The sequence below is a fragment of the Petromyzon marinus genome, chromosome 56 (genome assembly GCF_048934315.1).
Source record: "Petromyzon marinus isolate PM22_M1 ecotype Great Lakes invasive population chromosome 56, UKy_Petmar_22M1.pri1.0, whole genome shotgun sequence".
In the NCBI taxonomy this organism is placed as follows: Eukaryota; Metazoa; Chordata; class Hyperoartia; order Petromyzontiformes; family Petromyzontidae; genus Petromyzon; species Petromyzon marinus.
Genome location: NC_133722.1, coordinates 677,259 through 701,428, shown reverse-complemented (window position 1 = coordinate 701,428; position 24,170 = coordinate 677,259). Strand labels below are relative to the sequence as shown.

The window sequence follows — 24,170 nt, the reverse complement described above, 5'->3', positions numbered from 1 at the left end:
GTCATCATCGTCCATGTTTTATCCACTGTTGGATGATGACCTCCGATGCCACAATTTAACTCGTTTCCTGAATGAGCATATCTCTGCAATGAGGTTAACCCATTCAGGAGCGAGAGATGTTGAGAGGGCAAGCACCACACTCACCCACTCTGGATGAGTATAGTGGTTGGCCTCTCAGACCTTTCCTTCCTTTGGCTGCCACTCCATCACAGATTTGCCCATTGGGCATGAACCCTCAATGTCCTGCCTAAGGCTGCTTTCCTGTACAGTCGCTATGATGTCCTTAAGAAGTCCACGTGTTTCTCTTCCTGCTGCTTTGTGCATTTTTTCCCATCGACCATCATCCCCTTGATGTCCTGCCTCAGCCATCTAAGTAGAGGCCATTACACACAAGAGTCAAACTATGTCCAAATGTATTTATTTCATATGATTATACTTATACAGGTGGTCCCCGCTTTTACGACGTCACAATGTCCAAATGTATTTATTTCATATGATTATACTTATACAGGTGGTCCCCGCTTTTACGACGTCACGATGTGTTCCCAAGAACCCCGTCGTCGTAAATCGGACCCTATTTTCCCATAGACGGTACAAACGTTTGAAACATAACTTGCTGATTTGTTCTTTCCTTTTATCAATCATATTTAAGAGGGCTTATTCAATCGGTAAAATTCAGCAACACTTAAGAATAACTGAAGCTCCATGCCAAGTCACATCGGAAACCAGACTGACTTTGTTCAAATGCGTTCTGAGTCACGTCGGAAGATGCGTTGTAAATAAAGTTCTCGCATCGTAAATCTATTCATGGTGCCGTAATACAAGCGTTTTAAATCGGACCGTCATAAACCAGAGACCGCCTGTATACAATCTAGATTTCAAGTTTTTCTCTCACATTTACATTTACGTACAAATTCCTTCTCTAGCTCTGCACACTTACCCTTGGGTGAGGCAGCCTAGGCACAGGATTCCCACTACCTCCAGTGGCTGGGGACTTTCTCACATTGACATGCTAATCTCTCACATTTACATTTATGTACACATTCCTTTTCTAGCTCCTCCCACTTACCATTGGGTTGAGCCCACCAAAATCCGATATAAGCTATTGTTGCAGCACCTCTTTCTCCTATGTCAGCAGTTCTGCTGTATCTGTTCCACCTGATGACGGTCGCTTGTGTTGCGATCGAAACGTCGTGATTTTTTTTTTTTATTTTATACTATATGACTTTAACGAAGAGCCAAAGCGTACGCCTGTATACAATTATACATTTGTGTCTGTCCATCTGCGTGTCTGCTCGTGTATACGTGTCTTGAGTAAATATATGCCCACCTCTGTACGATTGCAGACCGCAGTTGTTCCCGACACAGAAAAGAAAGAGAAGAAGGAAAAGGGTTTGTCTCGGAGGCGGAAGCACTCCCCCTCGCCCACAGAGCCCAGAAAAAAGCCAAATTCCAAGAAGAGGCAAGTCACACGCACCCCAAACTATTAACTATTTGGAAAATTATAAACAATGTTTTTATTCCACTGAGTTATTAGCTTCTTTTTGAGAAGCGACCCGGCCATAACAAGTTAAAGCTCAACGAAGTGGCTGATCACATGTGGAAATGTATTGCAGCCAAATACTCTAAACGCGTAGCGTTGAGTCTAAATGTGGAGGAAAAAATTGGGGGACCCAGAGAAAAATCCACACGACCACGGGGAAAACATGCAAACTCCAAATATACAGGCGTCAGGGTTGGGATCGAACCCACAACCTTCTGTATACCAGGCGAGGTAGCTAACATCCTACCACCCTGGCACCCCTTACATAGCTGCAAGGGGTAGCTATACACGCAGACTTAATAACAAGAGTAATTTAGTACATTTTGTATTCATGCCATTCTTATCGTGCAAGGCTGTCACAAAGGCGCTAAGTTTCACAGACGGTCTTAAGTAGTTTTGCAGTACAGGGCAATATCAGAATCAGAATATTTATAATGGAGAAATCTGATGAGCTAAAAAGGTTTTTTTGACATGTCCAGTAGGGGCACTGGGTCAGAATCTTACAACAACAACAACAAGCAGTAAAAAAACACGGTAGGAGTGCAACGTCTAGGAAAGGTAAACAAATCACCAAAAAAATACAAATAAAACGAAGCAAATTTTTATTTTACCAGGTAAAGCCGACTGAGCTATTATCTTTTTTTCAGAAGTGACCTGGCAACAAATGATAGCTCAACGAAGTGGCTTATCATGTGTAAATTTGTAGCAGCCAAATAATTTAAACAATCTAAATGCATGTTTCTAAATGTGGAGAGAAAAACCGGAGGACCCGGAGAAAAATTGTACGCGACCATGGGAAGAACATGCAAACTCCACGTATACAGGCGTTAGGGTCAGAATATAACAGGCGAGGTAGTTAACATCATGCGACTGCTATATGCAATCCCAATTGAACTAGATTCTAAGCTTTCATGACTAAGAGAGTAATCCCAATCGAGTTATACATTTAAAAAGATGTGGATCGTGATGCTGGCCCACAATGGCCTATACTTTCCGAATGACGTCACAGAACTTCTAACATCCACTTTGAAGCAGACGGCCAATCCAATCTCATTACCGCTCCCAGGACACAAAACTAAGCGTTGAGAGTGCGGTTTGCACCCGACCCCTGACACTGGGTCCCACAGGAGGCATGCGATGGGTGAGCCATTAGGAAAGAGGCATGGGCGCAAGGACGAGGAGGAAGAGGAGGAGGACCTTACGAAGGACATGGAGGAGCCTCTACACGTGCCCAACATGACCGAGGTTCAGCTGCCCAAGAATGGTGGGTGCCCCATTGCTAGCCGTCTGTGCGCACATCTGAGCGTAAGGGTGCAGTGGTACTTTTGGTTATGCATCAAAACAAAATGCCCGACTTGGGCACCTATCTGTGTGAAGTTTGTGTATTATTTTCCCCCTGTTCGGCATGGGTTTCCTCCCAGGTTATCCGGTATACTCTCAATGCTGAATTTTTTTATTGAAAACGAATTTCTTTAAAACTGATTTTTTTGTGTTAGTTTGTTGTCCTTCCCCCGCACCTCCGATTAGCATGGTTGTCTATGTACGGTGTGAAAAAAGTTCAAAATACGGACATACATGCCTGCAAATTTTTTAATTGGGGTTACATGTAACAATATCGCCCCCGGTTTGTGAAATCTTTGCAGGACTTGAGGTTTTTTTGGGTAGACGAGCAAAGAAATAATGAGACATTTCTCTATCCTTAACACTTGCTTACCCAGAGCCTCTCTCGATTCTCATGACATTTTTCAGGCGATTGCTGCCAATGTTTCGTAGTAGGTGATGGTGATTGCTATATATATAAAATCCGATTTGAGTAATTTATTTGTAATATTTTTCAATTTGCCAAATTTGGACCATGATGCTGGCACACAATGGCAGCTCTTGGGATTGTTGGCATGGGATCTTTAATGTCCACTATGAAGCAGACTGCTTGTATTTTTGTGGTTAATGCACACCGCAGGATTCTCTTATAATAATCTCAATCTAAGCTTTCCTGCACTCACCCCATGAGTGTTCCATTCACTTATGTCTCCAAAACTTTGACATCCATTCGTAAATTAAAACTTATTTTACTTAAGCCAATTAATTATTCATCCCTTTTTGTTGCACGTTTTGTCAATCATTGCATCTGCAACATTTATTCCCCCATGAAGTCACCGCTTCAACTGCTGAGTCAACTCTTTCTCCATCCGCAATCCTGTCTTGTTTCTTTGTCAACCCAACCTCTTTCCAATCAAATAACTTTATTTATATTGTTAAATCTTTTAAAAACATTTCAGCTGCAGTGTGCATTGTTCATACACAGGCCATCTCAAAAAACACATTCCTGCGGATGGAGCTGGTAGGAACGTTGGGTTTGCTCGGTCAATGGTCAGGGTCAACGGCGGCGTGGTGTATTCCGCAAATATGCGCGACTGTGAGGGCGGGCACAAGCCGGCGTGAGTAGGTTAAATGTTTAGTTTTATAAGGGCACCACGTGGTGACCAGCCCCTCTCCACCCAGCCCCATCCCTCCCACCCCCCACCCAGTCCCACACAATTTGACTTGCAATACCAATGACTGTGTAAGGTATTGCATACTAAGTTAATAAAATGTCGAGTCTTCCTGATGCCTTCAAGGCCAAACTTTGTATATTGCTTGGAAAGCATGCTTGAAATGTGGAATGTAATTTCATGTGCCTTAGTTTTTAAAGAGCTTTCTAAACGTTTGCAGTGATTAAGGTGTCGTTGTTTTACTTTGCAGTTTATACAAAGAAAGACACAGAAGTGGCTCCTATTAAAGGCGGTGTCATGACAGATTTAGGTGAGTATCTTTAACACAAAACAGCGAGGATCATCAGATTAAAAAAACATTTGTACAAATATTGTTGCCATTTTATGCCAACCTCAAGTTGCCAAAGCGTGTTTCTGTTGTTTGAGAACCCCCGGGTCGGCATTCATCACGGAGCCAGTGTGAATGAAGTCGATGGTTTGACAGTGCAGCTGCTGATAATTGTCTATACTTTATAAACTCAAAAGTAGTAAATTGCCCAAAAAACTCACCACATTCATCAGCGCCGCTGTCTGTGTAAAAGCCAAATGGACCGAGTTATTATTTTGTTTGCCCTTGTCCATCGCTGTTAATGTATATTCCCTTTAATTCGTGTTATTTAATACTTTTTATTGAGTATATTGCACATGTTGGTGCTTCCCAAATGCCGAGCCTGTGCAATCCAGCACTCTGGAGGCAACAGCGAGGGTTGGTGGATCACCGCACAAACGTATTGAAACTCCCTTCCGGTGGGCGTCGAGGTGCCGTACCCTGGCTTGCCAGGAGAAGGCAGAGTAGCAAGTGTGAGCTAATCACTATCTGCTTCTATCTGTACGGGGATAGAGCGTTGCCCCCTTACGCGCGCACGTGGGTTTTCTGCGGGTGCTCCGGTTCCCTCCCACTTGTATAATAAACACTTACATCTTCAAAATATGAACACGATGAAGCAGGGGCCTCCTGAAAAAGAGTTTCGTGACTGGATAAATACAGTGAAAATTACTTTAAAATGTATTGCGTGTTTTTTTTCTTCAACAGATGAACAAGAAGATGAAAATACTGATCTTGGAGCCAAGGTCAGATATGCTACTAACTCTCTGTTATGCTCTTGGCTAAGTTGGTACTTTATTCCCAGTGTTCTTTGCATCATTAGGTTTTTTTTAATAGAAACAAATAAACCTGCGTGGAAAAAAGTGGGTCTAGTGACTCGGTAGACTCATATCAGCGACATGCGACAAGGAACGTTCACGGAGTATGACTCTCCGATTTTAATCAACATTTTTACGTTAACGATTACTCGGTGATAGGCCAGGACTGGTGAAACTCCTCGTGCCATCTTTGCCCCTTTTAGCTGCGATAGAGGGAATAACCCCTCAACCTATGGGACCACGGGGTGGACATGCAAACTCCAAATATACAGGTGTCAGGGTCAGGATCAAATCCACAATCTCCTGACTACCAGACGAGGAAGATAACATCACACCACTGTGGCGCCCCTTAAATAAACAATAAATAAATAAAGTATATCAGAGGCAGCAGTCCAGCCATTAGATTTTGACTTCTTCTACACATGGAATGGATTCGGAGAGTTTCAGATGGTGTTCTGTTGGATCATTTGGATCTTGGTCTCTTTCAATGGGTGGATGAGATCTGGAAGCTCACGCCCGTCACACCACAACCGGTTCTCGGCGGCTCCTCGGTTCAAGAATTTCATAGCGTACGTGTGGTACATCAGTCACTGACCCGAGTCACATACCACGCCAGTTCAATATTGTTTCCAAATGGTCATTTAATTAAAAAAAACTTAGGAAGTTGTGGTGGAGGACAGTGGATGTGCTGGGGCCACATTCATCAGATCTGCTGACTGCTGCTGCTGTTGTCTGCTGCTGTTATCTGCTGCTGTTGTCTGCTGGCTGCTGCTGGCTGCTGCTGGCTGCTGCTGCTGGCTGCTGCTGCCCATTGTGAGCTGCATCTGCGCTTCAGTTTATATCAATCTCCACTGTTGCTCCTGGTGATTTAAAAATGTGGATAAATCAGCCCATGGGCCGCAAGGGTGCGTGAAATGTAAATAGTTCTGCATTGTCACTGTGTAGCCGTTTGTGTACAAATCTTGGTTGAATGTGAAGCTTCACATTCTGTGAATGTTCTGCATCTGTATTTTATCACTTGAAGTGATACAATCGGGTTATCTTTCATAACACCAAACACCCACTTAATCACAGTTTAGTGTTATGCTTCTGGTGGTGCAGTGGTAACACCTTGTTATGGAATTTCTCTGTTCTCCCCCTGTTCTATATTTATTTCCTCCAGGTCCTCCAGTTTCCTCCCATAGCAAATAACCCCTCCCCCCCCCCATACAATGTAACTGCTATAGACCAAAACATGACTTAAAGCTTTAATTGACTGCAGGAATTCATATTCTTGGGTCTTTGATGACGGACGCTTATGTTGCGCCCGAAACGCCATGTTTTATTTTATACCTACGTGACTTTACCGAAAGAACCAAAGAGTATGGATTCCTGCAGTCACGAAAGCTTCAAATCAATGCTAATCTCTCTTTGCAAAGAGTAGAGATTAGCATGTTAATGGAAGATGGAAGCGCCGCAACCAAGGGGTCAGCGCGCAAAGTGACTGAAGAAAGCGCAAGTTTGAAATGGGCGTAAAGCACAAATAACATCGGAAGGTGGTAGGATGGGAACATCATAGCCAATTATGACTTAAACTGGTTGATAACATCCTTCCAATGATTGCTCAGTTTGTACCTATCTTCTCGGTTGAAATTGTGTCTATGTCTATATATATATGGATGGCTTCATGAACGAATCCTTGTTGATAGCCAGTGGGCTTGCAAAGTACCTTCGTCTTCTTAGCTCTTTCGGTAAAGTCACGTTGAAGGGAAACAATAAAATAATAAAATATATATAAAACAATAAAAATTCTCACGACGTTTCGACCATAACGCAAACGGTCATCATCATGTGTGAAAAACCAACGGCAAGAAACATTTGAAAGAAGTGTCGGTCTGCATTTATTTATTTTTAAACGGTGTTTATTTACTTATTAAAAATACGTTAGCGCCACGGGCACCGATTTGGAAGTTTATTTAGAAGGACGAGTCCATCTATGTTATGAAAAGAGGAGGGGGGAGACGAAAAATTAATGTATGCTGTCTGAAAGCCACCGTAAGCGTGAACAATCAATTAAGACCTGAAATGGTTTATCAAATCCTTCCAATGATTGCTAAGCCAGAATCCATCTTCTCGGTTGAAATTGTCTCTGTGCTTGTATATGTGGATAGCCTCATGAACGAATCTCTCATGGTAGCCAGATGGCTTACAAAGAACCTCTGTCTTGGAGAAGTCAATGTCATGTGAGCCTACTGAATTATAACAATGATCTGCCACGGCCGAGGTGTTGGTCCTACCGTGTTTAAGGTCTGCTTTGTGTTCACGAATGCGGTCCGAGACATGGCGTTTGGTTTCTCCAATGTAACTACTACCACAGAGGCAACTTAGTTTGTATACATCAGGGTACTGTATGTCCGGAATCACATCTTTTACAGACGGAACCAGATCACGGATTTTATGTAATGTGTTGAAACGGACCTGGATCTTATGTTTATTCAAGATTTTGGAGATCTTTTTTGTGATCCCCGCAATGTAGGGTAAAGTGATGGTTTTGAAAGGCTCCTCAAGAGGGTCCTTCTTCATGGTTTGAGTGATAGCTTTGCGGATTGTATAGTCGGAGTAACCATTAGCCTTAAGAGCTTGGTGTATGTGCTTGAGTTCACTGCTTATGTGTTCCTGGTCGGATATGCATTGGGCTCTATGGTACAGAGTCTTGATGAGATAATTATTCTGTGATGGATGGTGGTGGGAATCCGGTTTCAGATAAGCATCCGTATGGGTAGCTTTCCTGTAGACAGAGTGGCTCATTGAACCATCAGGTCTCTTTTTTATTAGGACATCCAAAAAAGGTAGCTTGCCATCTTTTTCGACTTCCATGGTAAATCTGATGGCTGGGTGTATGGAATTGATGTGGTCGAAGAATTGGTCTAGAGCAGGCCGGCCATGTGGCCAGATGACAAAAGTGTCATCCACGTACCTCTTCCATAAGGTTGGGCGCAGAGTGGCAGTCTGGATGGTGTCAGTCTCAAATTTCTCCAGGAAAATGTTAGCTACAACCGGAGATAGGGGGGAGCCCTTTGGGGTGCCCTCAGTTTGTTTGTAGAAAGTTCCATTCCAAGTGAAGTATGAATTGGTTAAACAGTGTCTCACCAGGGGGGGTACCTCAGTGTTCAACAAAAGACCGGACCCACACACCATAAAGTTAGATGTTAACAAAGTCGTAATTAATCGCAGTAACAGTTATATTTCCGATGGTCTGAAATCCGTTTTAGCTAAAGGTCTAAACTTTGCAGTCACACCTAAACACATACCAGTTAATGATATAATTGCCCAAGTAGACGTTGCTCTCAGGGGCCTGGGTCACATCGCTGCAGACGTAGCAAGATCTGAAATCGCTGCAACCCTCAAAAACGCTAAGATGCCAGCTAGCAACCTCAGCAAAGATGAGCGTTTTGAATTATATAAATTTAAAAAGAGGGATGGCATTGTCGTCCTCTCAGCTGACAAGGGCAATGCTACTGTCATCATGGATAAAATAGAATATAACAACAAAATTAAAGAATTACTCGACGATGGTAGCTATACAATAATAAAAAGAGATCCCACCAACAGCCTCGTCACACAAACCAACGAAGTAATTTCTGATTCAACCGCATTAATTGATCAATCTAAACAGTTTTCGTTGAAACCTTCTGCTGCCAGGCCACCAAGATTATACGGCTTACCAAAAATACATAAAATAGATACACCCCTTAGTCCCATCGTCTCTACTATCAACTCCCCCACCTACAAACTGGCTCGTTTTTTGTCTGAAATCCTGCGTCCTTTCACTGGAAAAACCACCTCTGCGGTACAAAATTCTACTCACCTGGTATCGACAATCAAGGGTATTTCCCTGTCCCCAGATGACCTGCTTGTCAGTTTTGATGTAGTTTCCTTATCCACCAAAGTTCCTGTACCTGACACCATCGCAATTATTGAAGACTTGGTTCATCAAGGACTAAACACTGAGGGAGGTACCCCCCCTGGTGAGACACTGCTTAACCAATACATACTTCACTTGGAATGGAACTTTCTACAAACAAACTGAGGGCACCCCAATGGGCTCCCCCCTATCTCCGGTTATAGCTAACATTTTCATGGAGAAATTTGAGACTGACGCCATCCAGACTGCCACTCTGCGCCCAACCTTATGGAAGAGGTACGTGGATGACACTTTTGTCATCTGGCCACATGGCCGGCCTGCTCTAGACCAATTCTTCGACCACATCAATTCCATACACCCAGCCATCAGATTTACCATGGAAGTCGAAAAAGATGGCAAGCTACTTTTTTTGGATGTCCTAATAAAAAAGAGACCTGATGGTTCAATGAGCCACTCTGTCTACAGGAAAGCTACCCATACGGATGCTTATCTGAAACCGGATTCCCACCACCATCCATTACAGAAGAATTCTCTCATCAAGACTCTGTACCATAGAGCCCAATGCATATCCGACCAGGAACACATAGGCAGTGAACTCAAGCACGTACACCAAGCTCTTAAGGCTAATGGTTACTCCGACTATACAATCCGCAAAGCTATCACTCAAACCATGAAGAAGGACCCTCTTGAGGAGCCTTTCAAAACAATCACTTTACCCTACATTGCGGGGATCACAAAAAAGATCTCCAGAATCTTGAATAAACATAAGATCCAGGTCCGTTTCAACACATTACATAAAATCCGTGATCTGGTTCCGTCTGTAAAAGATGTGATTCCGGACATACAGTACCCTGGTGTCTACAAACTAAGTTGCCTCTGTGGTAGTAGTTACATTGGAGAAACCAAACGCCATGTCTCGGACCGCATTCGTGAACACAAAGCAGACCTTAAACACGGTAGGACCAACACCTCGGCCGTGGCAGATCATTGTTATAATTCAGTAGGCTCACATGACATTGACTTCTCCAAGACAGAGGTTCTTTGTAAGCCATCTGGCTACCATGAGAGATTCGTTCATGAGGCTATCCACATATACAAGCACAGAGACAATTTCAACCGAGAAGATGGATTCTGGCTTAGCAATCATTGGAAGGATTTGATAAACCATTTCAGGTCTTAATTGATTGTTCACGCTTACGGTGGCTTTCAGACAGCATACATTAATTTTTCGTCTCCCCCCTCCTCTTTTCATAACATAGATGGACTCGTCCTTCTAAATAAACTTCCAAATCGCTGTCCGTGGCGCTAACGTATTTTTAATAAGTAAATAAACACACCGTTTAAAAATAAATAAATGCAGACCGACAATTCTTTCAAATGTTTCTTGCCGTTGGTTTTTCACACCTGATGATGACCGTTTGCGTTATGGTCGAAACGTCGTGAGAATTTTTATTGTTTTATATATATTTTATTATTTTATTGTTTCCCTTCAACGTGACTTTACCGAAATAGCTAAGAATATGAATTACTGCAGTCACGAAAGCTTTAAATCAAAATTTAAGTACCTTTGTCTTAGAGAAATCAATTTCGTGTAAGCCCATCGCATTAAAAAATAATCAGCCACGGCCGAGGTATTGGTCCTACAGTGTTTCAGATCTGCCTTATGTTCACGAACACGAACACGGAAGTGTAACTTCTGCCACAGATACAGCTTAGTTTGTAGACGCCGGGGTATTGCATGTCAGGGATCACATCCTTCACAGATGGGATCAGATCACGAATTTGACATAGTGTTAAATCGAACCTGGATCTTGTTTGCTCATGATTTTGGAAATCTTTTTCGTGACCCCTGCTATGTATGGCAAGGTGATTGTTTTAATTGGGTCCTCAGATGGTTCTTTCCCAACGGTTGGGGTGATAGCTTTACGGATTGTGTAGTCTGAATATCCATTCATCTTGAGGGCTTGGTGTATGTGTTCCAGTTTACTGGCTAGGTGATGACGGTCGGAAATAGAGTTTTGTTCCCATCCTACGACCTTCCGATGTTATTTCTGCTTTACGCCCATTTCAAACTTGCGCTTTCTTCACAGTCACTTCGCGCGCCGACCCCTTGGTTACGGCGCTGCGATCTTCCATTAACACGCTAATCTCTATTTTACATGCTAATTTTCACCTGGCAGCCCTTTGATTGGTGGAAAATGAACCACCGCCGGGTTCGCTGCCGAACACTTACATTATCATTGGTTGCTGACATTTGGGCTACACCCATTTCAAACCCTTATAAACAGTTTCCCTTGGAAGCTAACCCCCCTTTTCCAGAAGATGACGGCTTGCGTTGCGATCAAAATGTCTTCGTTTTTTGTTATTTTATTTGAACCTATCTACGTGACTTTACCGAAAGACCCAAGAATATGACCAAAACATCCCAATGCTGAAAATATACTTTAACATTATTTGGCAGGATCCTGCTTAAAAAGTGTCTTCAGACTCGTTGGCGCTTTCCCGGGTAAACGAGCAAAATAACCTTGGCCCACCTCTCTTCCTCGTCCCTTCCACTGGCCCCAGAAGGACGCTGCTGGAAAATCCCTGTGGTCTGTGAGTGACGCAGCCCAAACCATTACTGGATCCTCTGTACTCTTACCAGTATCGGTTTGTGTACTCTGTATATACGCACATTGAACTTCTTTCGCACCATACGTAAGCCAACCACGCTGATCCTTTTAGTCACCGCCATGCGAATAATGCTGAGATGTGCGTGATTGTTTTAGGAGGATGATGAATTGGGCCCAGCAATGAGGCTTGAGCTGGGTGAAGATGGTGCAGCGGAGCAGCAGACGCATCACATCATCATTCCCAGCTACACCTCTTGGTTTGAATACAACAGGTATGCTGCCATCCAACAACGCGCATGTGTACATATTGCTACCATCCAACACGTGTGTGTTCATAAATACACGTCAATGCACATTTCAGAATTCTAAGGGGTTATATACACAGACATATGAGAATTCTGAAATGAGATAGATTAATCCCTCGGTTAAAATTTTGTATCCATTCCACCAAAGCTACAGTTAACCAAAATATCTGTTGATTGATCATAGGAATTACATGTTAAAAGCATTCATCCAAAAGAGAAAACATAATGTATATAAAGCCAGTCGAGGTCTAAATGCTCATAAATGGGAATCGCTGTTTGGCTGAAGGCATGGCTCAGCCCCACTTATGAGCGCTCGGATTGGCCGAAATTGGCGCTTTCATGCATAATGTAAACGTCCAGTTCATGAACATTTTAACGTTAGTCCAAACTTTGGGGTCCTATGGGAGGTGAAATGTTAACTAAAAAACTGGTAACCGATGTCCCTGTTAACCAAGAGACTACTGCAATGAAAATTACGTTTTCTAGGATTAATGACTAAACTTGATTTTTGATATCTACCAAACCCTTGCCCATAATGGGGGTTACGTTCTTGAAAATAGCCGCAATCAGCAAATCCGCGTTCCGCAACCTGGTTCCCAGTTCGTAATATTTGGTTTCATGTTACTCTACGTAAACCCAAACATGAATCGAGAAGTATTTTTTATCTTAAATATACAGTGTTAATTATATTTTCAGTTTTACAGTAAATGTAAATAATGGAAAAAAAGTAATTTAGTTAAGAATAATCGCAGACGGCCTAACCTCACCGTCGCCTCCTTACTGGACACTGGGAACACCGCGTGGCCTGCGACCCGCAGTGGGCTCCGTGGAAGACGAGACGCAACAGAGACGGTACTGATAATTGTTTTTTTACCCTTTTTATTAGGCAACAAAACTGACACCTTTTTTACAAGGAGTCATGTTTACATTGACCACAATACCTGCGGTCGGAACGCAAACAAAAAACAACAACTCTGATAATGTATGCACTGTCCTTGAAATTGATTGGTCCACACCCGAGACAGCTTTCTTTAGAGCCTCGTCTGGCAAATGAGGTTTCCAATTGTGTAGAGACGGCACTGTGTGTATTCTTCGGCAGCCGCATCATCATGAGTCGTGCAGTTAAGAGTACCTTTACAGTACTACTTTGCGATGTGTGCTGTACAGGAATCTCACGGTCAACCGCGGTATGATCGAGCCAAATGGGGCGAGATCGGCAAACTAAACCTCGATAAATTTGGCGTGAATGGTCAAATTTGCGATAAAAACATGCGCTGGGCAAGATTTCAGTGTATACAGTAGTCCCTCTATTAACGTTTTTCACCCATTCCACAAAAACTACTGTTAACCGGAATAACTGTGAATCGAATTTGCTTATAAGTTGAGAAATAAGTAGAAATCTCCGAGTCTGCAAGAGAGCTGTTTTTCCACTGCCCAAAACAGAAAACGTAATGTAAATAAAGCCAGTCGAGGTTCAAATGCTTGTAAATGGGCGTCGCTGATTGGCTGAGGGTGTGGCTCAGCCCCATTTACGAGCCCTCGGATTGATCGAAATTGGCGCCCGCGTTTTTCACCCATTCCACAAAAACGTAAACGTACCGTTAGTCACAATATTAACGTTAGTTGAAACCATGGGGTCTGTGAGAGGCGAAACGTTAACTGAAAAACCGTTAACTGATGTCACTGTTAATCGAGAGACTTCTGTATTGCATTACTAAATGGAATGTAAATCAGTGTTGGTGCGTTATTTTTCTGAATTGGGATGTTGGGTCAATAACAGTGATGTTGTGAAGTTACGGGAGTAAACTGGGGAACCAGGAGGAATTCCCATACAAAACGGGAAAACAAACTCCACATGAAGGCACCCGAGTCAGGAATCAGACCCAGGGGCTTCTGGTTGTGAGACAAGTGTAACCACTGTACCGCTATGCCACCAAAATAAAAATATGTAATTATTTTATTATTTTCCAGCATTCACGCAATTGAAAGGCGAGCACTACCGGAGTTTTTCAACAGCAAGACAAAATCAAAAACTGCAGAAATGTGAGTGTTTACCGAGACATTTAAATGTATGTAAATGTACGTATGTAAGTATTACTACTCTTTGGTTCTTTCGGTAAAGTCACGTAGGTATAAAATAAAATAAATTAATTCACGACGTTTCGATTGCAACACAAGCAATCATCAGGTGAGAAGTGGGAGAGAGAGTTGCCGTGGTAAATAAGGGGGAGGAGCAAGGGGGGAGAGGGAGGGGCGTGGGGTAGGGGGAGGGAGAGCGCTGCGTGTACGCGAGGAGAATTACGTGAGGATGGGGGGGGGGAAGTGGGCAGCGCTGGGAGTGGGAGGCCGAGAGAGCTGGGGATGCGGGGGGGAGTTAACTCGGAAAAATAGAGTAGTGGTACCCAGCAGATATGATAGACGACAACCACTACAAAGCAGTTAGTAGGGTTTTACCTGGTGAATAGCATCCTTCCAATGATTGCTCATTTTGTATCCATCTTCTCGGTTGAAGTTATGTCTGTTTATATATCTGGATGGCTTCATGAACAAACCTTTGATAGTAACCCGAAGGTTTGCAGAGTACATTGGTCTCGGAAAAAACAATATCATGCGAGCCCACAGCGTTATAACAATGGTCAGCCACGGCAGAGGTATTGGTTCTGCCGTGTTTCAGATCTGCCTTGTCTTCGCGAACACGGTCCGAGATATGTCGTTTCGTTTCCCCAATGTAACAGCCACCACGGGTGCAACTTACTTTGTATGGAGTGGTAGTGTAGCGGTTAGTGCATCTGCGCTACGAACCCGGTGACCAGAGTTCGATTCCTGCTCACGGCCAACACCAGTTACAATTATCTGAACCAGTTCTGGGCCTCCCTCGGTCGACTCAGCCTCAAATGAGGACCTGGTGCGGTGTGCAAACATTGCCCCTGGGGAGACAAAGGTGGCCAGGCGTGGTGTTGGCCACCCACCCCCTCGTGTGCCTTGCCGGCCTTCATAGGTGCTACTCGCTAACAGCACATGCCCCAACAGTCTGTTCAGGAGCCCTTTATCTTTGTTATTAATGAACTAAGCAAACACTTAATCTTGGCCTCATGGATCTCCATGCAAAAGGAAGTCCAATCTCCAATGCTGGGACCAGTCTGGAACGGTCCACCCACTTGTTTATCTGTATTTACGACTCCCTCTGGCTTTCAAAGAAGATAATTCACTTACTTGATGCATATCATACATTTTATTATCCTCCATGATGATTATTAGTATTTTATTCATTACACTTGATGTCTACCCAGGAGAGCCTCACTGAGTCTCATGACTTTTTCAGGAGCGTCCTGACATGTTTTCCTGGCCCAGGAGTGGTTATTGCTTCGTACGAGTAGATTCCAATTGTGTAATTTTCGTGTTTTTTTTATTTGGCAAACTTGCACCATGACGCCAGCACACAATGGCCTATACAGTAATCCCTCGCTAATCACAGGGGTTAGGTTCCTGGAAAAGGCCGCGGTTGATGAAGTACCAGGGGCCTATGGGTAAAAGGGGGTCATGGGAACCACGGCCGCGGGAAGACTCGCCCTAGCTTAACTAAGTTTGCCGGCTTATTAACTAAACACCGAATAAAATAGAGTACATTACACGATAACATAGTAAAACATAAATAAACATTACATGAACTTTATTTACATTTAATATTAACGATGATGATGACAATGAGATGATGGGGGGGAGGGGTGGTTAGATGGAGGAGGTGCTCAGCCCACCCTCCCCCTCTTCCTCCAGGTAATCAATAACAGATGAGTGGGTTGGCACAGAGGCAGGCACAGTGGCACCACCAGCAACGTGAGCCCTAATCGCAACATCACTTTTTATGGTTCTAATTGTAGACTCATTCAGCCCAAAGACTCCCCATAGACGTGTGGTGGGTAATTGTCGGGCGTAATACGCAGCTACCATTACGGTTAAACATGTACCTCCTGCCAGGGGCCAACAGGGGGCAATAGCGGGTCCGGTCTGTACTAAGTAGGACAGGCAACCTGGGGGACGGTTAGGAACCAGAGGGGGACACCCCAGGCCCCCGGTGGGGACTGGGGGATTGCACAACAATCTAGGTCCCTCCAGAAGTTTCCAGAGAATGGGCGTGGCCAGGGGCGGAGTGACCCTGGGAGCCCCATAAAAGCCGGACCCCAGAGCAGCTCGAGTCAGTCAGCGCCAAGCCGAAGACCCAAGAGCTTGCCTGAAGATAGGACCCTGGACCCCAAGCTCCGCTGTCCTTCTAAAGGCCGGAGCTCAGTGAGGCCAGTGGTCAGTAGGCTAGGACCCTGAGGATCCCCGGACCCGACGTCCTTCTCAGGGCCGGGTCTGAGTGGGTCAGTGGTCGGGACCCAAGGACCTTGGCTGGGTCTGGTCAGCCTCCCCTAGGTCCCGTTAGCCAGAGGGCTAAGAGTGGTTGGTCCCAGTGGCTAGGGCACGTTAGCCCGGAGGCTGTACCCCTTTAGGTTGTTGGGTAGAAGGGGCCATTACACCTTCGTGTTAGGGACCTGTGTTAATGTTAAATAAATACGTGTTGCCTCCTAAGAAGACTCCGTCTCCATACAACCCACTAGAGACGCAACACTCTCCCTACGTGTACAAGCCGATCCAATAACCCATTGCTGCAAGCTTTGGGTCCATGATTAAGGGGAAAATAAATGCGAATGACCAACAAACATAATATACGGTTGCGATGCGACTCGGTCTTTGCACTACGAGAATTATGACAAAACAAAGGGACAGCTGATAAGCTACGACGCAGCATCACGGGTGGCTATGGTTGGTCACGGGGCAGTGCTGTGGTGCGGAGGAGAACCGTGGCCCAGCAAAATTTGTAGATGCACATTTCAGACCTCGTGCTTACCCGTGGATACTAAAATTTTCATGCCGCGGTTGGTAAATCTACCTACGTGACTTTACCGAAAGAACCAAAGAGTATAGAAAATAAACCGTCTGTTGGTGAATTCTGCTGTTGACAAGTCTGCGATTGGTGAGGGATTGCTGTACTTGCCGATGACCTTACGGGATATTTTACGTGAACTGTGAACCAGATGGTGTGTAGTTTTGAAGCAGGGCGGCATGATAATTTCGGGGTGAATACATCTGGCAGTATTAATTAGGGTAGTTGCTGGTTTCAAACCGTGAACCTTTGCAAACAAGCTGCGAATGCGCAACCGCTAGGCCGTTTCACCGGCCGGCTTCCTTGTCACTTTCCTGCTTTTGTCAATTTTTTATTATGTATATTTATGGGAATCTGTTGGTGACACAACCCCGCCTTCATAAGCTGTGCTGTGGGAGCTTATGTCGGACACACATGATTAGGACAACCAATGTGGAATTTAAATCTCAAATGTATCCTGGATTTTGCAAATACAGACACCTGCTTTTCACATAATGCAAAGTGCAGTGTGCTTAGAGTTAACTGAACAGATCTGGTGACACATTGGCATCTAACCAGCTGTTACATTTTGATAGGTAAAATAGACATTTTTAAAATAATGAATTTCACTTCTACAATTACCATAAATGAATGTGCAATTATAAAAAAAATAATGGCTGCATGCGTTTTGGGTTATGCTTTTAAATTGTTGATTTTGGATAGTATTCCCTAAATCACTGTTTCATAGCAAAGGCCCCAAACGTCTGTGACGCAAATCATCCTTAAACATGTGGACGTATTGGCGGTACACCGATGCAGCATAACACACCGGTCCTCATAATAGAGTCTGACGATGTCACTTGCCCTTGAGTGAGCTGCAGACTCTCCATCAGAATTTGCCTTAGATTCAGCAGCTGCTTTTCCATTCAAATGTGTGGTGACACCATGAATGGTAATCTTTTGATGCCACCGTTCGCCAAGAAATGATTCCGGAAATAAATCAAGGAACCGTCCGATCAAGTCTAGGGCACGAGTCAAATCTCTCTTTGAAACATGGAGCAGCCAATCGTCATCAGGGCTGGGTGCTGCTATACGGCAACAGACTGTAAAGCTTCGTGTTCAGCCGCTCATAAACATTCTTCTTCCGACTACTTGGGCATTACGAGAACTGATTTTGGCACACAACCCCGCAAGATTTCCTGACCGGGGTTTGCAAATCTCGAGAAAATAAATAAAATAAATAATTATTGCTAAAAGTATGCTTTTTTTATCCCGCGCGTACTGGTGTACCACCAATATGTTCATGTATTCATCCCTATGCCTTTAATTGCCAGTTGGTTCAAGGCTTCCAGCTATGATAACTAGGATTAGTGACTCACGAGGGATTGCTGTTGTTGCTCTGAATTAGTGAGAATCACTCGGGTATGAAGAAGCCCGCCCCCGGCGTCACGAGGGACACTGAACCGAGCTGTGTTTTTTGTTTTACGTGCGTTGCAGCTATCTGGCATACAGGAACTTCATGATTGACACCTACCGGCTCAATCCCCAGGAATATCTCAGTGGAATGGTGTGTCGGCGAAGCCTGGCTGGAGACGTGTGTGCTATTATCAGGTGAGATGGGCCTCCTATAGAGCAGTGCCAAGTCAAATTTATTTGTTTAACCAAGATGAGAACTCACGAGACCACGGTCGTCCCATTTGCAATAATGATCGCACCAATCATTAAAAACAGCCAAATTTGTAAAATAAAATACTTGATTGGCAATCACATGTAAATTGTCGCCCTCTTTTGTAAACAAGTGTTATGATTTCGATTTAAAGCTTTCGTGATGACAAGGATTCATCTTCTTTGGTTCTTTCGGTAAAGTCACGTAGAATGAGAATAAAATAATAAAATAAAATAACACAATAAAATTCTCACGACGTTTCGGCCACAACACAAGTGGCCTTCATCAGGTGAAGGGACGAGACTGTCTCGAGGACAGCGCTGGAGCGAACACAGCCAAGCTCAGACCGCGACCTTTAAGCTGTGTGAGAGGAAACAGCGCCTTGACAAAGGAATTAGCATAAAAATTAGCATTTAATTGGCGGACTTAGCATGATGAACGGTTTAGAGGGGGTGAACATGTGCAAACCGGCGAGGGGGGGGGGAGGGGGAGTTTACATATTGATGGTGTGAAAAGGGAATTTAAGCTGCTGCAAAATTTTGGGATACCACTACTTGAAAAAATATACTGTACCATTGAAAATTAGTTTAATGTTTGGTTCGGATAATTTAGCATTGAAGTAGCTGCGTGATTAGCTTGTGACTGGTCACAGAAATGGCTATGTTAAAGTCAAAGCCCACACATCCACAGAGGCACCTAGTACAAATCAAACAGGAGCATTTAGCATTGAAATAACTGAGTGATTAGCTTGTGACTGGTCATAGAAATAGCTATGTTAGAGTCAAAGCCTACACATCCACAGAGGCACCTAGTACAAATCAAACCGGAGAATTTAGCATTGAAATAACTGAGGGATTAGCTTGTGACTGGTCATAGAAATAGCTGGTCATAGAAATAGCTTTCTATGACCAGTCACAAGCTAATCCCTCAGTTATTTCAATGCTAAATTCTCCTGTTTGATTTGTACTAGGTGCCTCTGTGGATGTGTAGGCTTTGACTTTAACATAGCCATTTCTGTGACCAGTCACAATCTAATCACTCAGCTATTTCAATGCTAAATTATCCTGTTTGATTTGTACTAGGTGCCTCTGTGGATGTGTAGGCTTTGACTTTAACATAGCTATTTCTATGACCAGTCAGAAGCTAATCAACTCAGTTATTTCAATGCTAAATTCTCCTGTTTGATTTGTACTAGGTGCCTCTGTGGATGTGTAGGCTTTGACTTTAACATAGCCATTTCTGTGACCAGTCACAATCTAATCACTCAGCTATTTCAATGCTAAATTCTCCTGTTTGATTTGTACTAGGTGCCTCTGTGGATGTGTAGGCTTTGACTTTAACATAGCTATTTCTATGACCAGTCACAAGCTAATCCCTCAGTTATTTCAATGCTAAATTCTCCTGTTTGATTTGTACTCGGTGCCTCTGTGGATGTGTAGGCTTTGACTTTAACATAGTCATTTCTGTGACCAGTCACAAGCTAATCACGCAGCTATTTCAATGCTAAATTCTCCTGTTTGATTTGTACTAGGTGCGTCTGTGGATGTGTAGGCTTTGACTTTAACATAGCCATTTCTGTGACCGGTCACAAGCTAATCACGCAGCTATTTCAATGATAAATTATCCGAACGAAACATTAAACTAATTTTCAATGGTACAGTATATTTTTTCAAGTAGTGGTATCCCAAACTTTCGCAGCAGCTTAAATTCCCTTTTCACACCATCAATATGTAAACTCCCCCTCCCCCCCCTCGCCAGTCTGCACATGTTCACCCCCTCTACACTGTTCATCATGCTAAGTCCGCCAATTAAATGCTAATTTTTATGCTGATTCCTTTGTCAAGGCCCTCTGTTTCCTCTCACACAGCTTAAAGGTCGCGGTCTGAGCTTGGCTGTGTTCGCTCCAGCGCTGTCCTCGAGACAGTCTCGTCCCTTCACCTGATGAAGGCCACTTGTGTTGTGGCCGAAACGTCGTGAGAATTTTATAGTTATTTTATTTTATAAATTTATTATTTTATTCTCATCTATGTGACTTTACCGAAAGAACCAAAGAAGTGTTATGATAAATAATAATTCAACCATAAAGGTGACTGGTTTACTATTTATAGATCTTTTGAATTTACACCTCTAAATTCCAACTTGAACACGTGCATTGCAGAAGACGTGCAGGTTAAAGGAATAATTTTCGCTGGTAATAAAAGCAGGTGGCCTTGGGCAGGATACTCAAAGGCAATCTTGGCCTTTGTTTGAAACTCACGATGGAGTGGCTGCCAAATATAGGGAACTCTTCCCAGAGGGCAGCCTGCTAATGTGCAGGTGCTGGGTGACTGACATGGGGTCATGAAGGCTTCTGGGAAGGCAGTGTTCATCACAGCTGATGAAAAGTGGCTGTATGTACGTAGGTTACACTTCTTTAGCACCATACTTACGTAGACAACCATGCTAACCGTTCCAATGGGAGGTGGATGTCCTATGGGCACTAAATTAAAGAAAGAAGCTGGTGACCCCTTCTTGGATGATGTCATTGTATCACTGATATTTAACGCATTTCTTTAGAACCGCTTTTTTTGTTTAGTTTGTTGTCCTCCCCCGCACCCCCGATTAGCACGGTTGGCTACGTACGTTGCTCAAGAAGTTCAACACATGTACATACATTACGAGGCCACGGATCATGAAGAATCTGAATATTTATGCTGAAGAAATCCTATGAGCTATAAAGCACCTTTTCACAGGTGTTCAGTAGGGGCAGATCAGAAATTTACAACAACAAACAATACAAAAACACCATAGGAGTGCAAAGTATAGGAAAGGTAAACAATTCACTTAAAAAATATACATAAATAAAAAAAATACACAAATATATAAGTATATATTTTGTGAACTAGGTGTGTCGGCGCTATGCAGGCGATTGTGACGTGGTGCATTGCACAGCTGCAGCGCAAGCTCGGAACCTGACCAGAGTATAGCTCAGCTTGTTTAGTGCAGGCATCGTGTAATCGGTAGTCAAACATTTTTGCATCTCGCTAACGATGGAACATTCACATCGCTGCACGTGAACTTCACTGAGTGAAATAAATGTTCCGTGAAAAATTACAAAAATATCTCGTGACAGTTAAATAAAAACTGAGCAAAGAAATGGTTCCTCCTTAACTAAATCTTCATTTAAACTAGTTGAGAGCCTGGTTTAAATAAAGTATTGGGTAATCAAGTGTGTAATTTAATGTGGAGCCCCTTGGGACCCAAACAGTCTCCCTTGCGAGGGAGATCTAAGTCATGAAACATATCCAACTTTGAACACATTCAACATCAGTTAACACTATGTGATTGTGAGGTTTAAAAATATAATTAAATTTAGGGTAGGGTACATTAAGGTACATTCTTGCTGTGGTATTGGATGATATTAGCAGTATCCAGTCTTAAATTTTGATTTAAAGCTTTCGTGACTGCAGTAATTCATATTCTTAGCTCTTTCGGTAAAGTCATGTTGAAGGGAAACAATATATATACAATAGATTTTATAATTTTATTGTTTCCCTTTAACGTGACTTTACCGAAAGAGCTAAGAATAAGTATCCAGTCTTCTATTTGCTCTGTCATTACGTCTCCCTTAATGAGGTCTCGTCCTATGAAATAAACAGCGTTGAACACTGTCATCCTGCTCAGCTGAGAAACCAGCATCACTTCGTTGTGACAGTCTAAGTACGTTACCTCCTTGTTGTATGTGTGTATGTACGTTGAATATCTTTCACACCGTATGTAGCCAACCGTGCTAATTGGAGGTGCGGGGGAAGGAGTGATCATACCAACGTTCCTAGCCGTTTAACCCCCGATGAGAGTGACTTCTATAGCATGTTGTCCAGTCAGCCGTCATGTGACCAAAAGTGTGGACACATGATGGAAATTCATTGAGACAGAAAACCATCTGGCATGGTGATTACCAAAATGTGGCGTGCATGATTTCGTTACGTTTTCTCGAAGCCTGCACCAGGACCAACAGAGTCTATTATTCACACTTTGTCATTAGACCTCCTTTGCCAGTACCAAAATGTAATAATAGGGTTTTTCCCCTTTTTTCTGGCAACAAAACTGAAACCTTTTTACAAGGATTCATGTCTGCATTAACCACAATACCTGCAGTCAAAATGCAAACAAAAAACATACTATGATAATATATGCATTGTTCTTGAAACTGATTGGTCCACACCAAGGGATCAGTTTCAAGGACAATGCATATATTATCATAGTATGTTTTTTGTTTGCATTTTGACTGCAGGTATTGTGGTTAATGCAAACATGAATCCTTGTAAAAAGGTTTCAGTTTTTTTGCCAGAAAAAAGGGGAAAAACTCTTATTATTATTATTCACACTTTACTTCAGTATGTCCTCCACCTGGTGAGCCAAATTACAGCTGCAAAACCAGCACAACAGATGAGCAATATACAGTACGTAATAGGCTTACCATATAAGTAGATCAGCGAGGAACTCCACAAATTTTCATTCTCCCGTCTTCCATTATGGCTCTGCGCTTCATGAAGATATTGCTGCCCCCTGGGATTCGTCTGCTTGCCAATGTGCTGCCCTTTATCTGGAATAAATTATTATCCATAAAGAGCAGTGACAATGTAAAAAAACCAGAAGGGATAGTGGTCATGTGGGGGCGTTGGGGTAGGGGTTTGCTGAAGAAGCCACACAGCTGACTCTGCGGTAGCAACAAAGCAGCTATGCATGTGATTGTCAGAGATAAATCACAAAATAGGTGCTTTTCAATGGTTGTTACCTTTGGCGCTGGAAGTATTTTAGTTTAACACGTAGTAGGCTTTCGTGACCAATATTATTTATAATGGTTTTTTTTAGGTTAGATTGCATAATTGTAAATCTATCTATAAACCCACCACCACCCGACACAGCCCAGTTAGTAAGGTTTGTCACATAAACAAAACATGCCAATTAGTTCCTAGATCAGCACACTGGTGTGTTGGAGAGTAAACCCATTGCAACATTTACAATTCGAGTACCATGACGTTTCGCTGGTAAATACAACCAAGGCTCATCAGGCGAATTGTGGAGAAATCCTCCTGTTTCGGTCTTGAATAAAAGAAAAAAAACCTCTTATGGATCGAAGTATGTTATTTATATTGTTAACTAACCAAGGTCCTTTATTGTTAACCACATGATAACCACAACAAATCCTGAGGATGCCCCTGTTGACTTGGGGCCGCGGTGGTGCTTGGGCACACGAGGAAGGTGTGACGCTCAATGTAACGTATCCCATTCCGGCCACGGGCAAGTCATGCTCATCACATGATGTTCAACCTCCAGCACTGGCAAGTGACAAGTGGGGCTGGGGCAGGACACGGCCGCTGGAAAGGATATGATGGCTGATGTTGAACTTCTTTCACCCCGTACATAGCCAACCGTGCTAATCAGAGATTGCGGGGGAAGGACAACAAACAAACAAAACTAAATATGATGGTCAGCAATAATGATGGAATGGCAGCCAAGGGGGGAGAACACACGCCCCGGGAAGATGTCCCTCGCCCACGGGAGGGATGACATCCGATCG

The 24,170-nt window shown here is 43.3% G+C and overlaps 1 protein-coding gene across 5 annotated transcripts in view; it reads left to right on the top strand.

Annotated features, from left to right (window-relative positions):
- Nucleotides 1-24,170, top strand: part of LOC116954756 (SWI/SNF complex subunit SMARCC2-like) — a 90,672-nt gene that overhangs the window by 29,287 nt on the left and 37,215 nt on the right. The window contains exons 10-17 of one of the 5 annotated variants that reach the window (XM_032975530.2): nt 1,347-1,462; nt 2,671-2,807; nt 4,286-4,345; nt 5,108-5,145; nt 11,690-11,770; nt 11,890-12,005; nt 14,010-14,081; nt 18,439-18,552. In XM_032975530.2, the coding sequence (XP_032831421.2) occupies nt 1,347-1,462; nt 2,671-2,807; nt 4,286-4,345; nt 5,108-5,145; nt 11,690-11,770; nt 11,890-12,005; nt 14,010-14,081; nt 18,439-18,552 (734 nt within the window). Of the gene's footprint in view, nt 1-1,346; nt 1,463-2,670; nt 2,808-4,285; nt 4,346-5,107; nt 5,146-11,686; nt 11,771-11,889; nt 12,006-14,009; nt 14,082-18,438; nt 18,553-24,170 lie in introns of all 5 variants that reach the window. The other 4 variants (XM_032975529.2, XM_032975533.2, XM_032975531.2 and 1 more) reach the window with 4 other exon arrangements.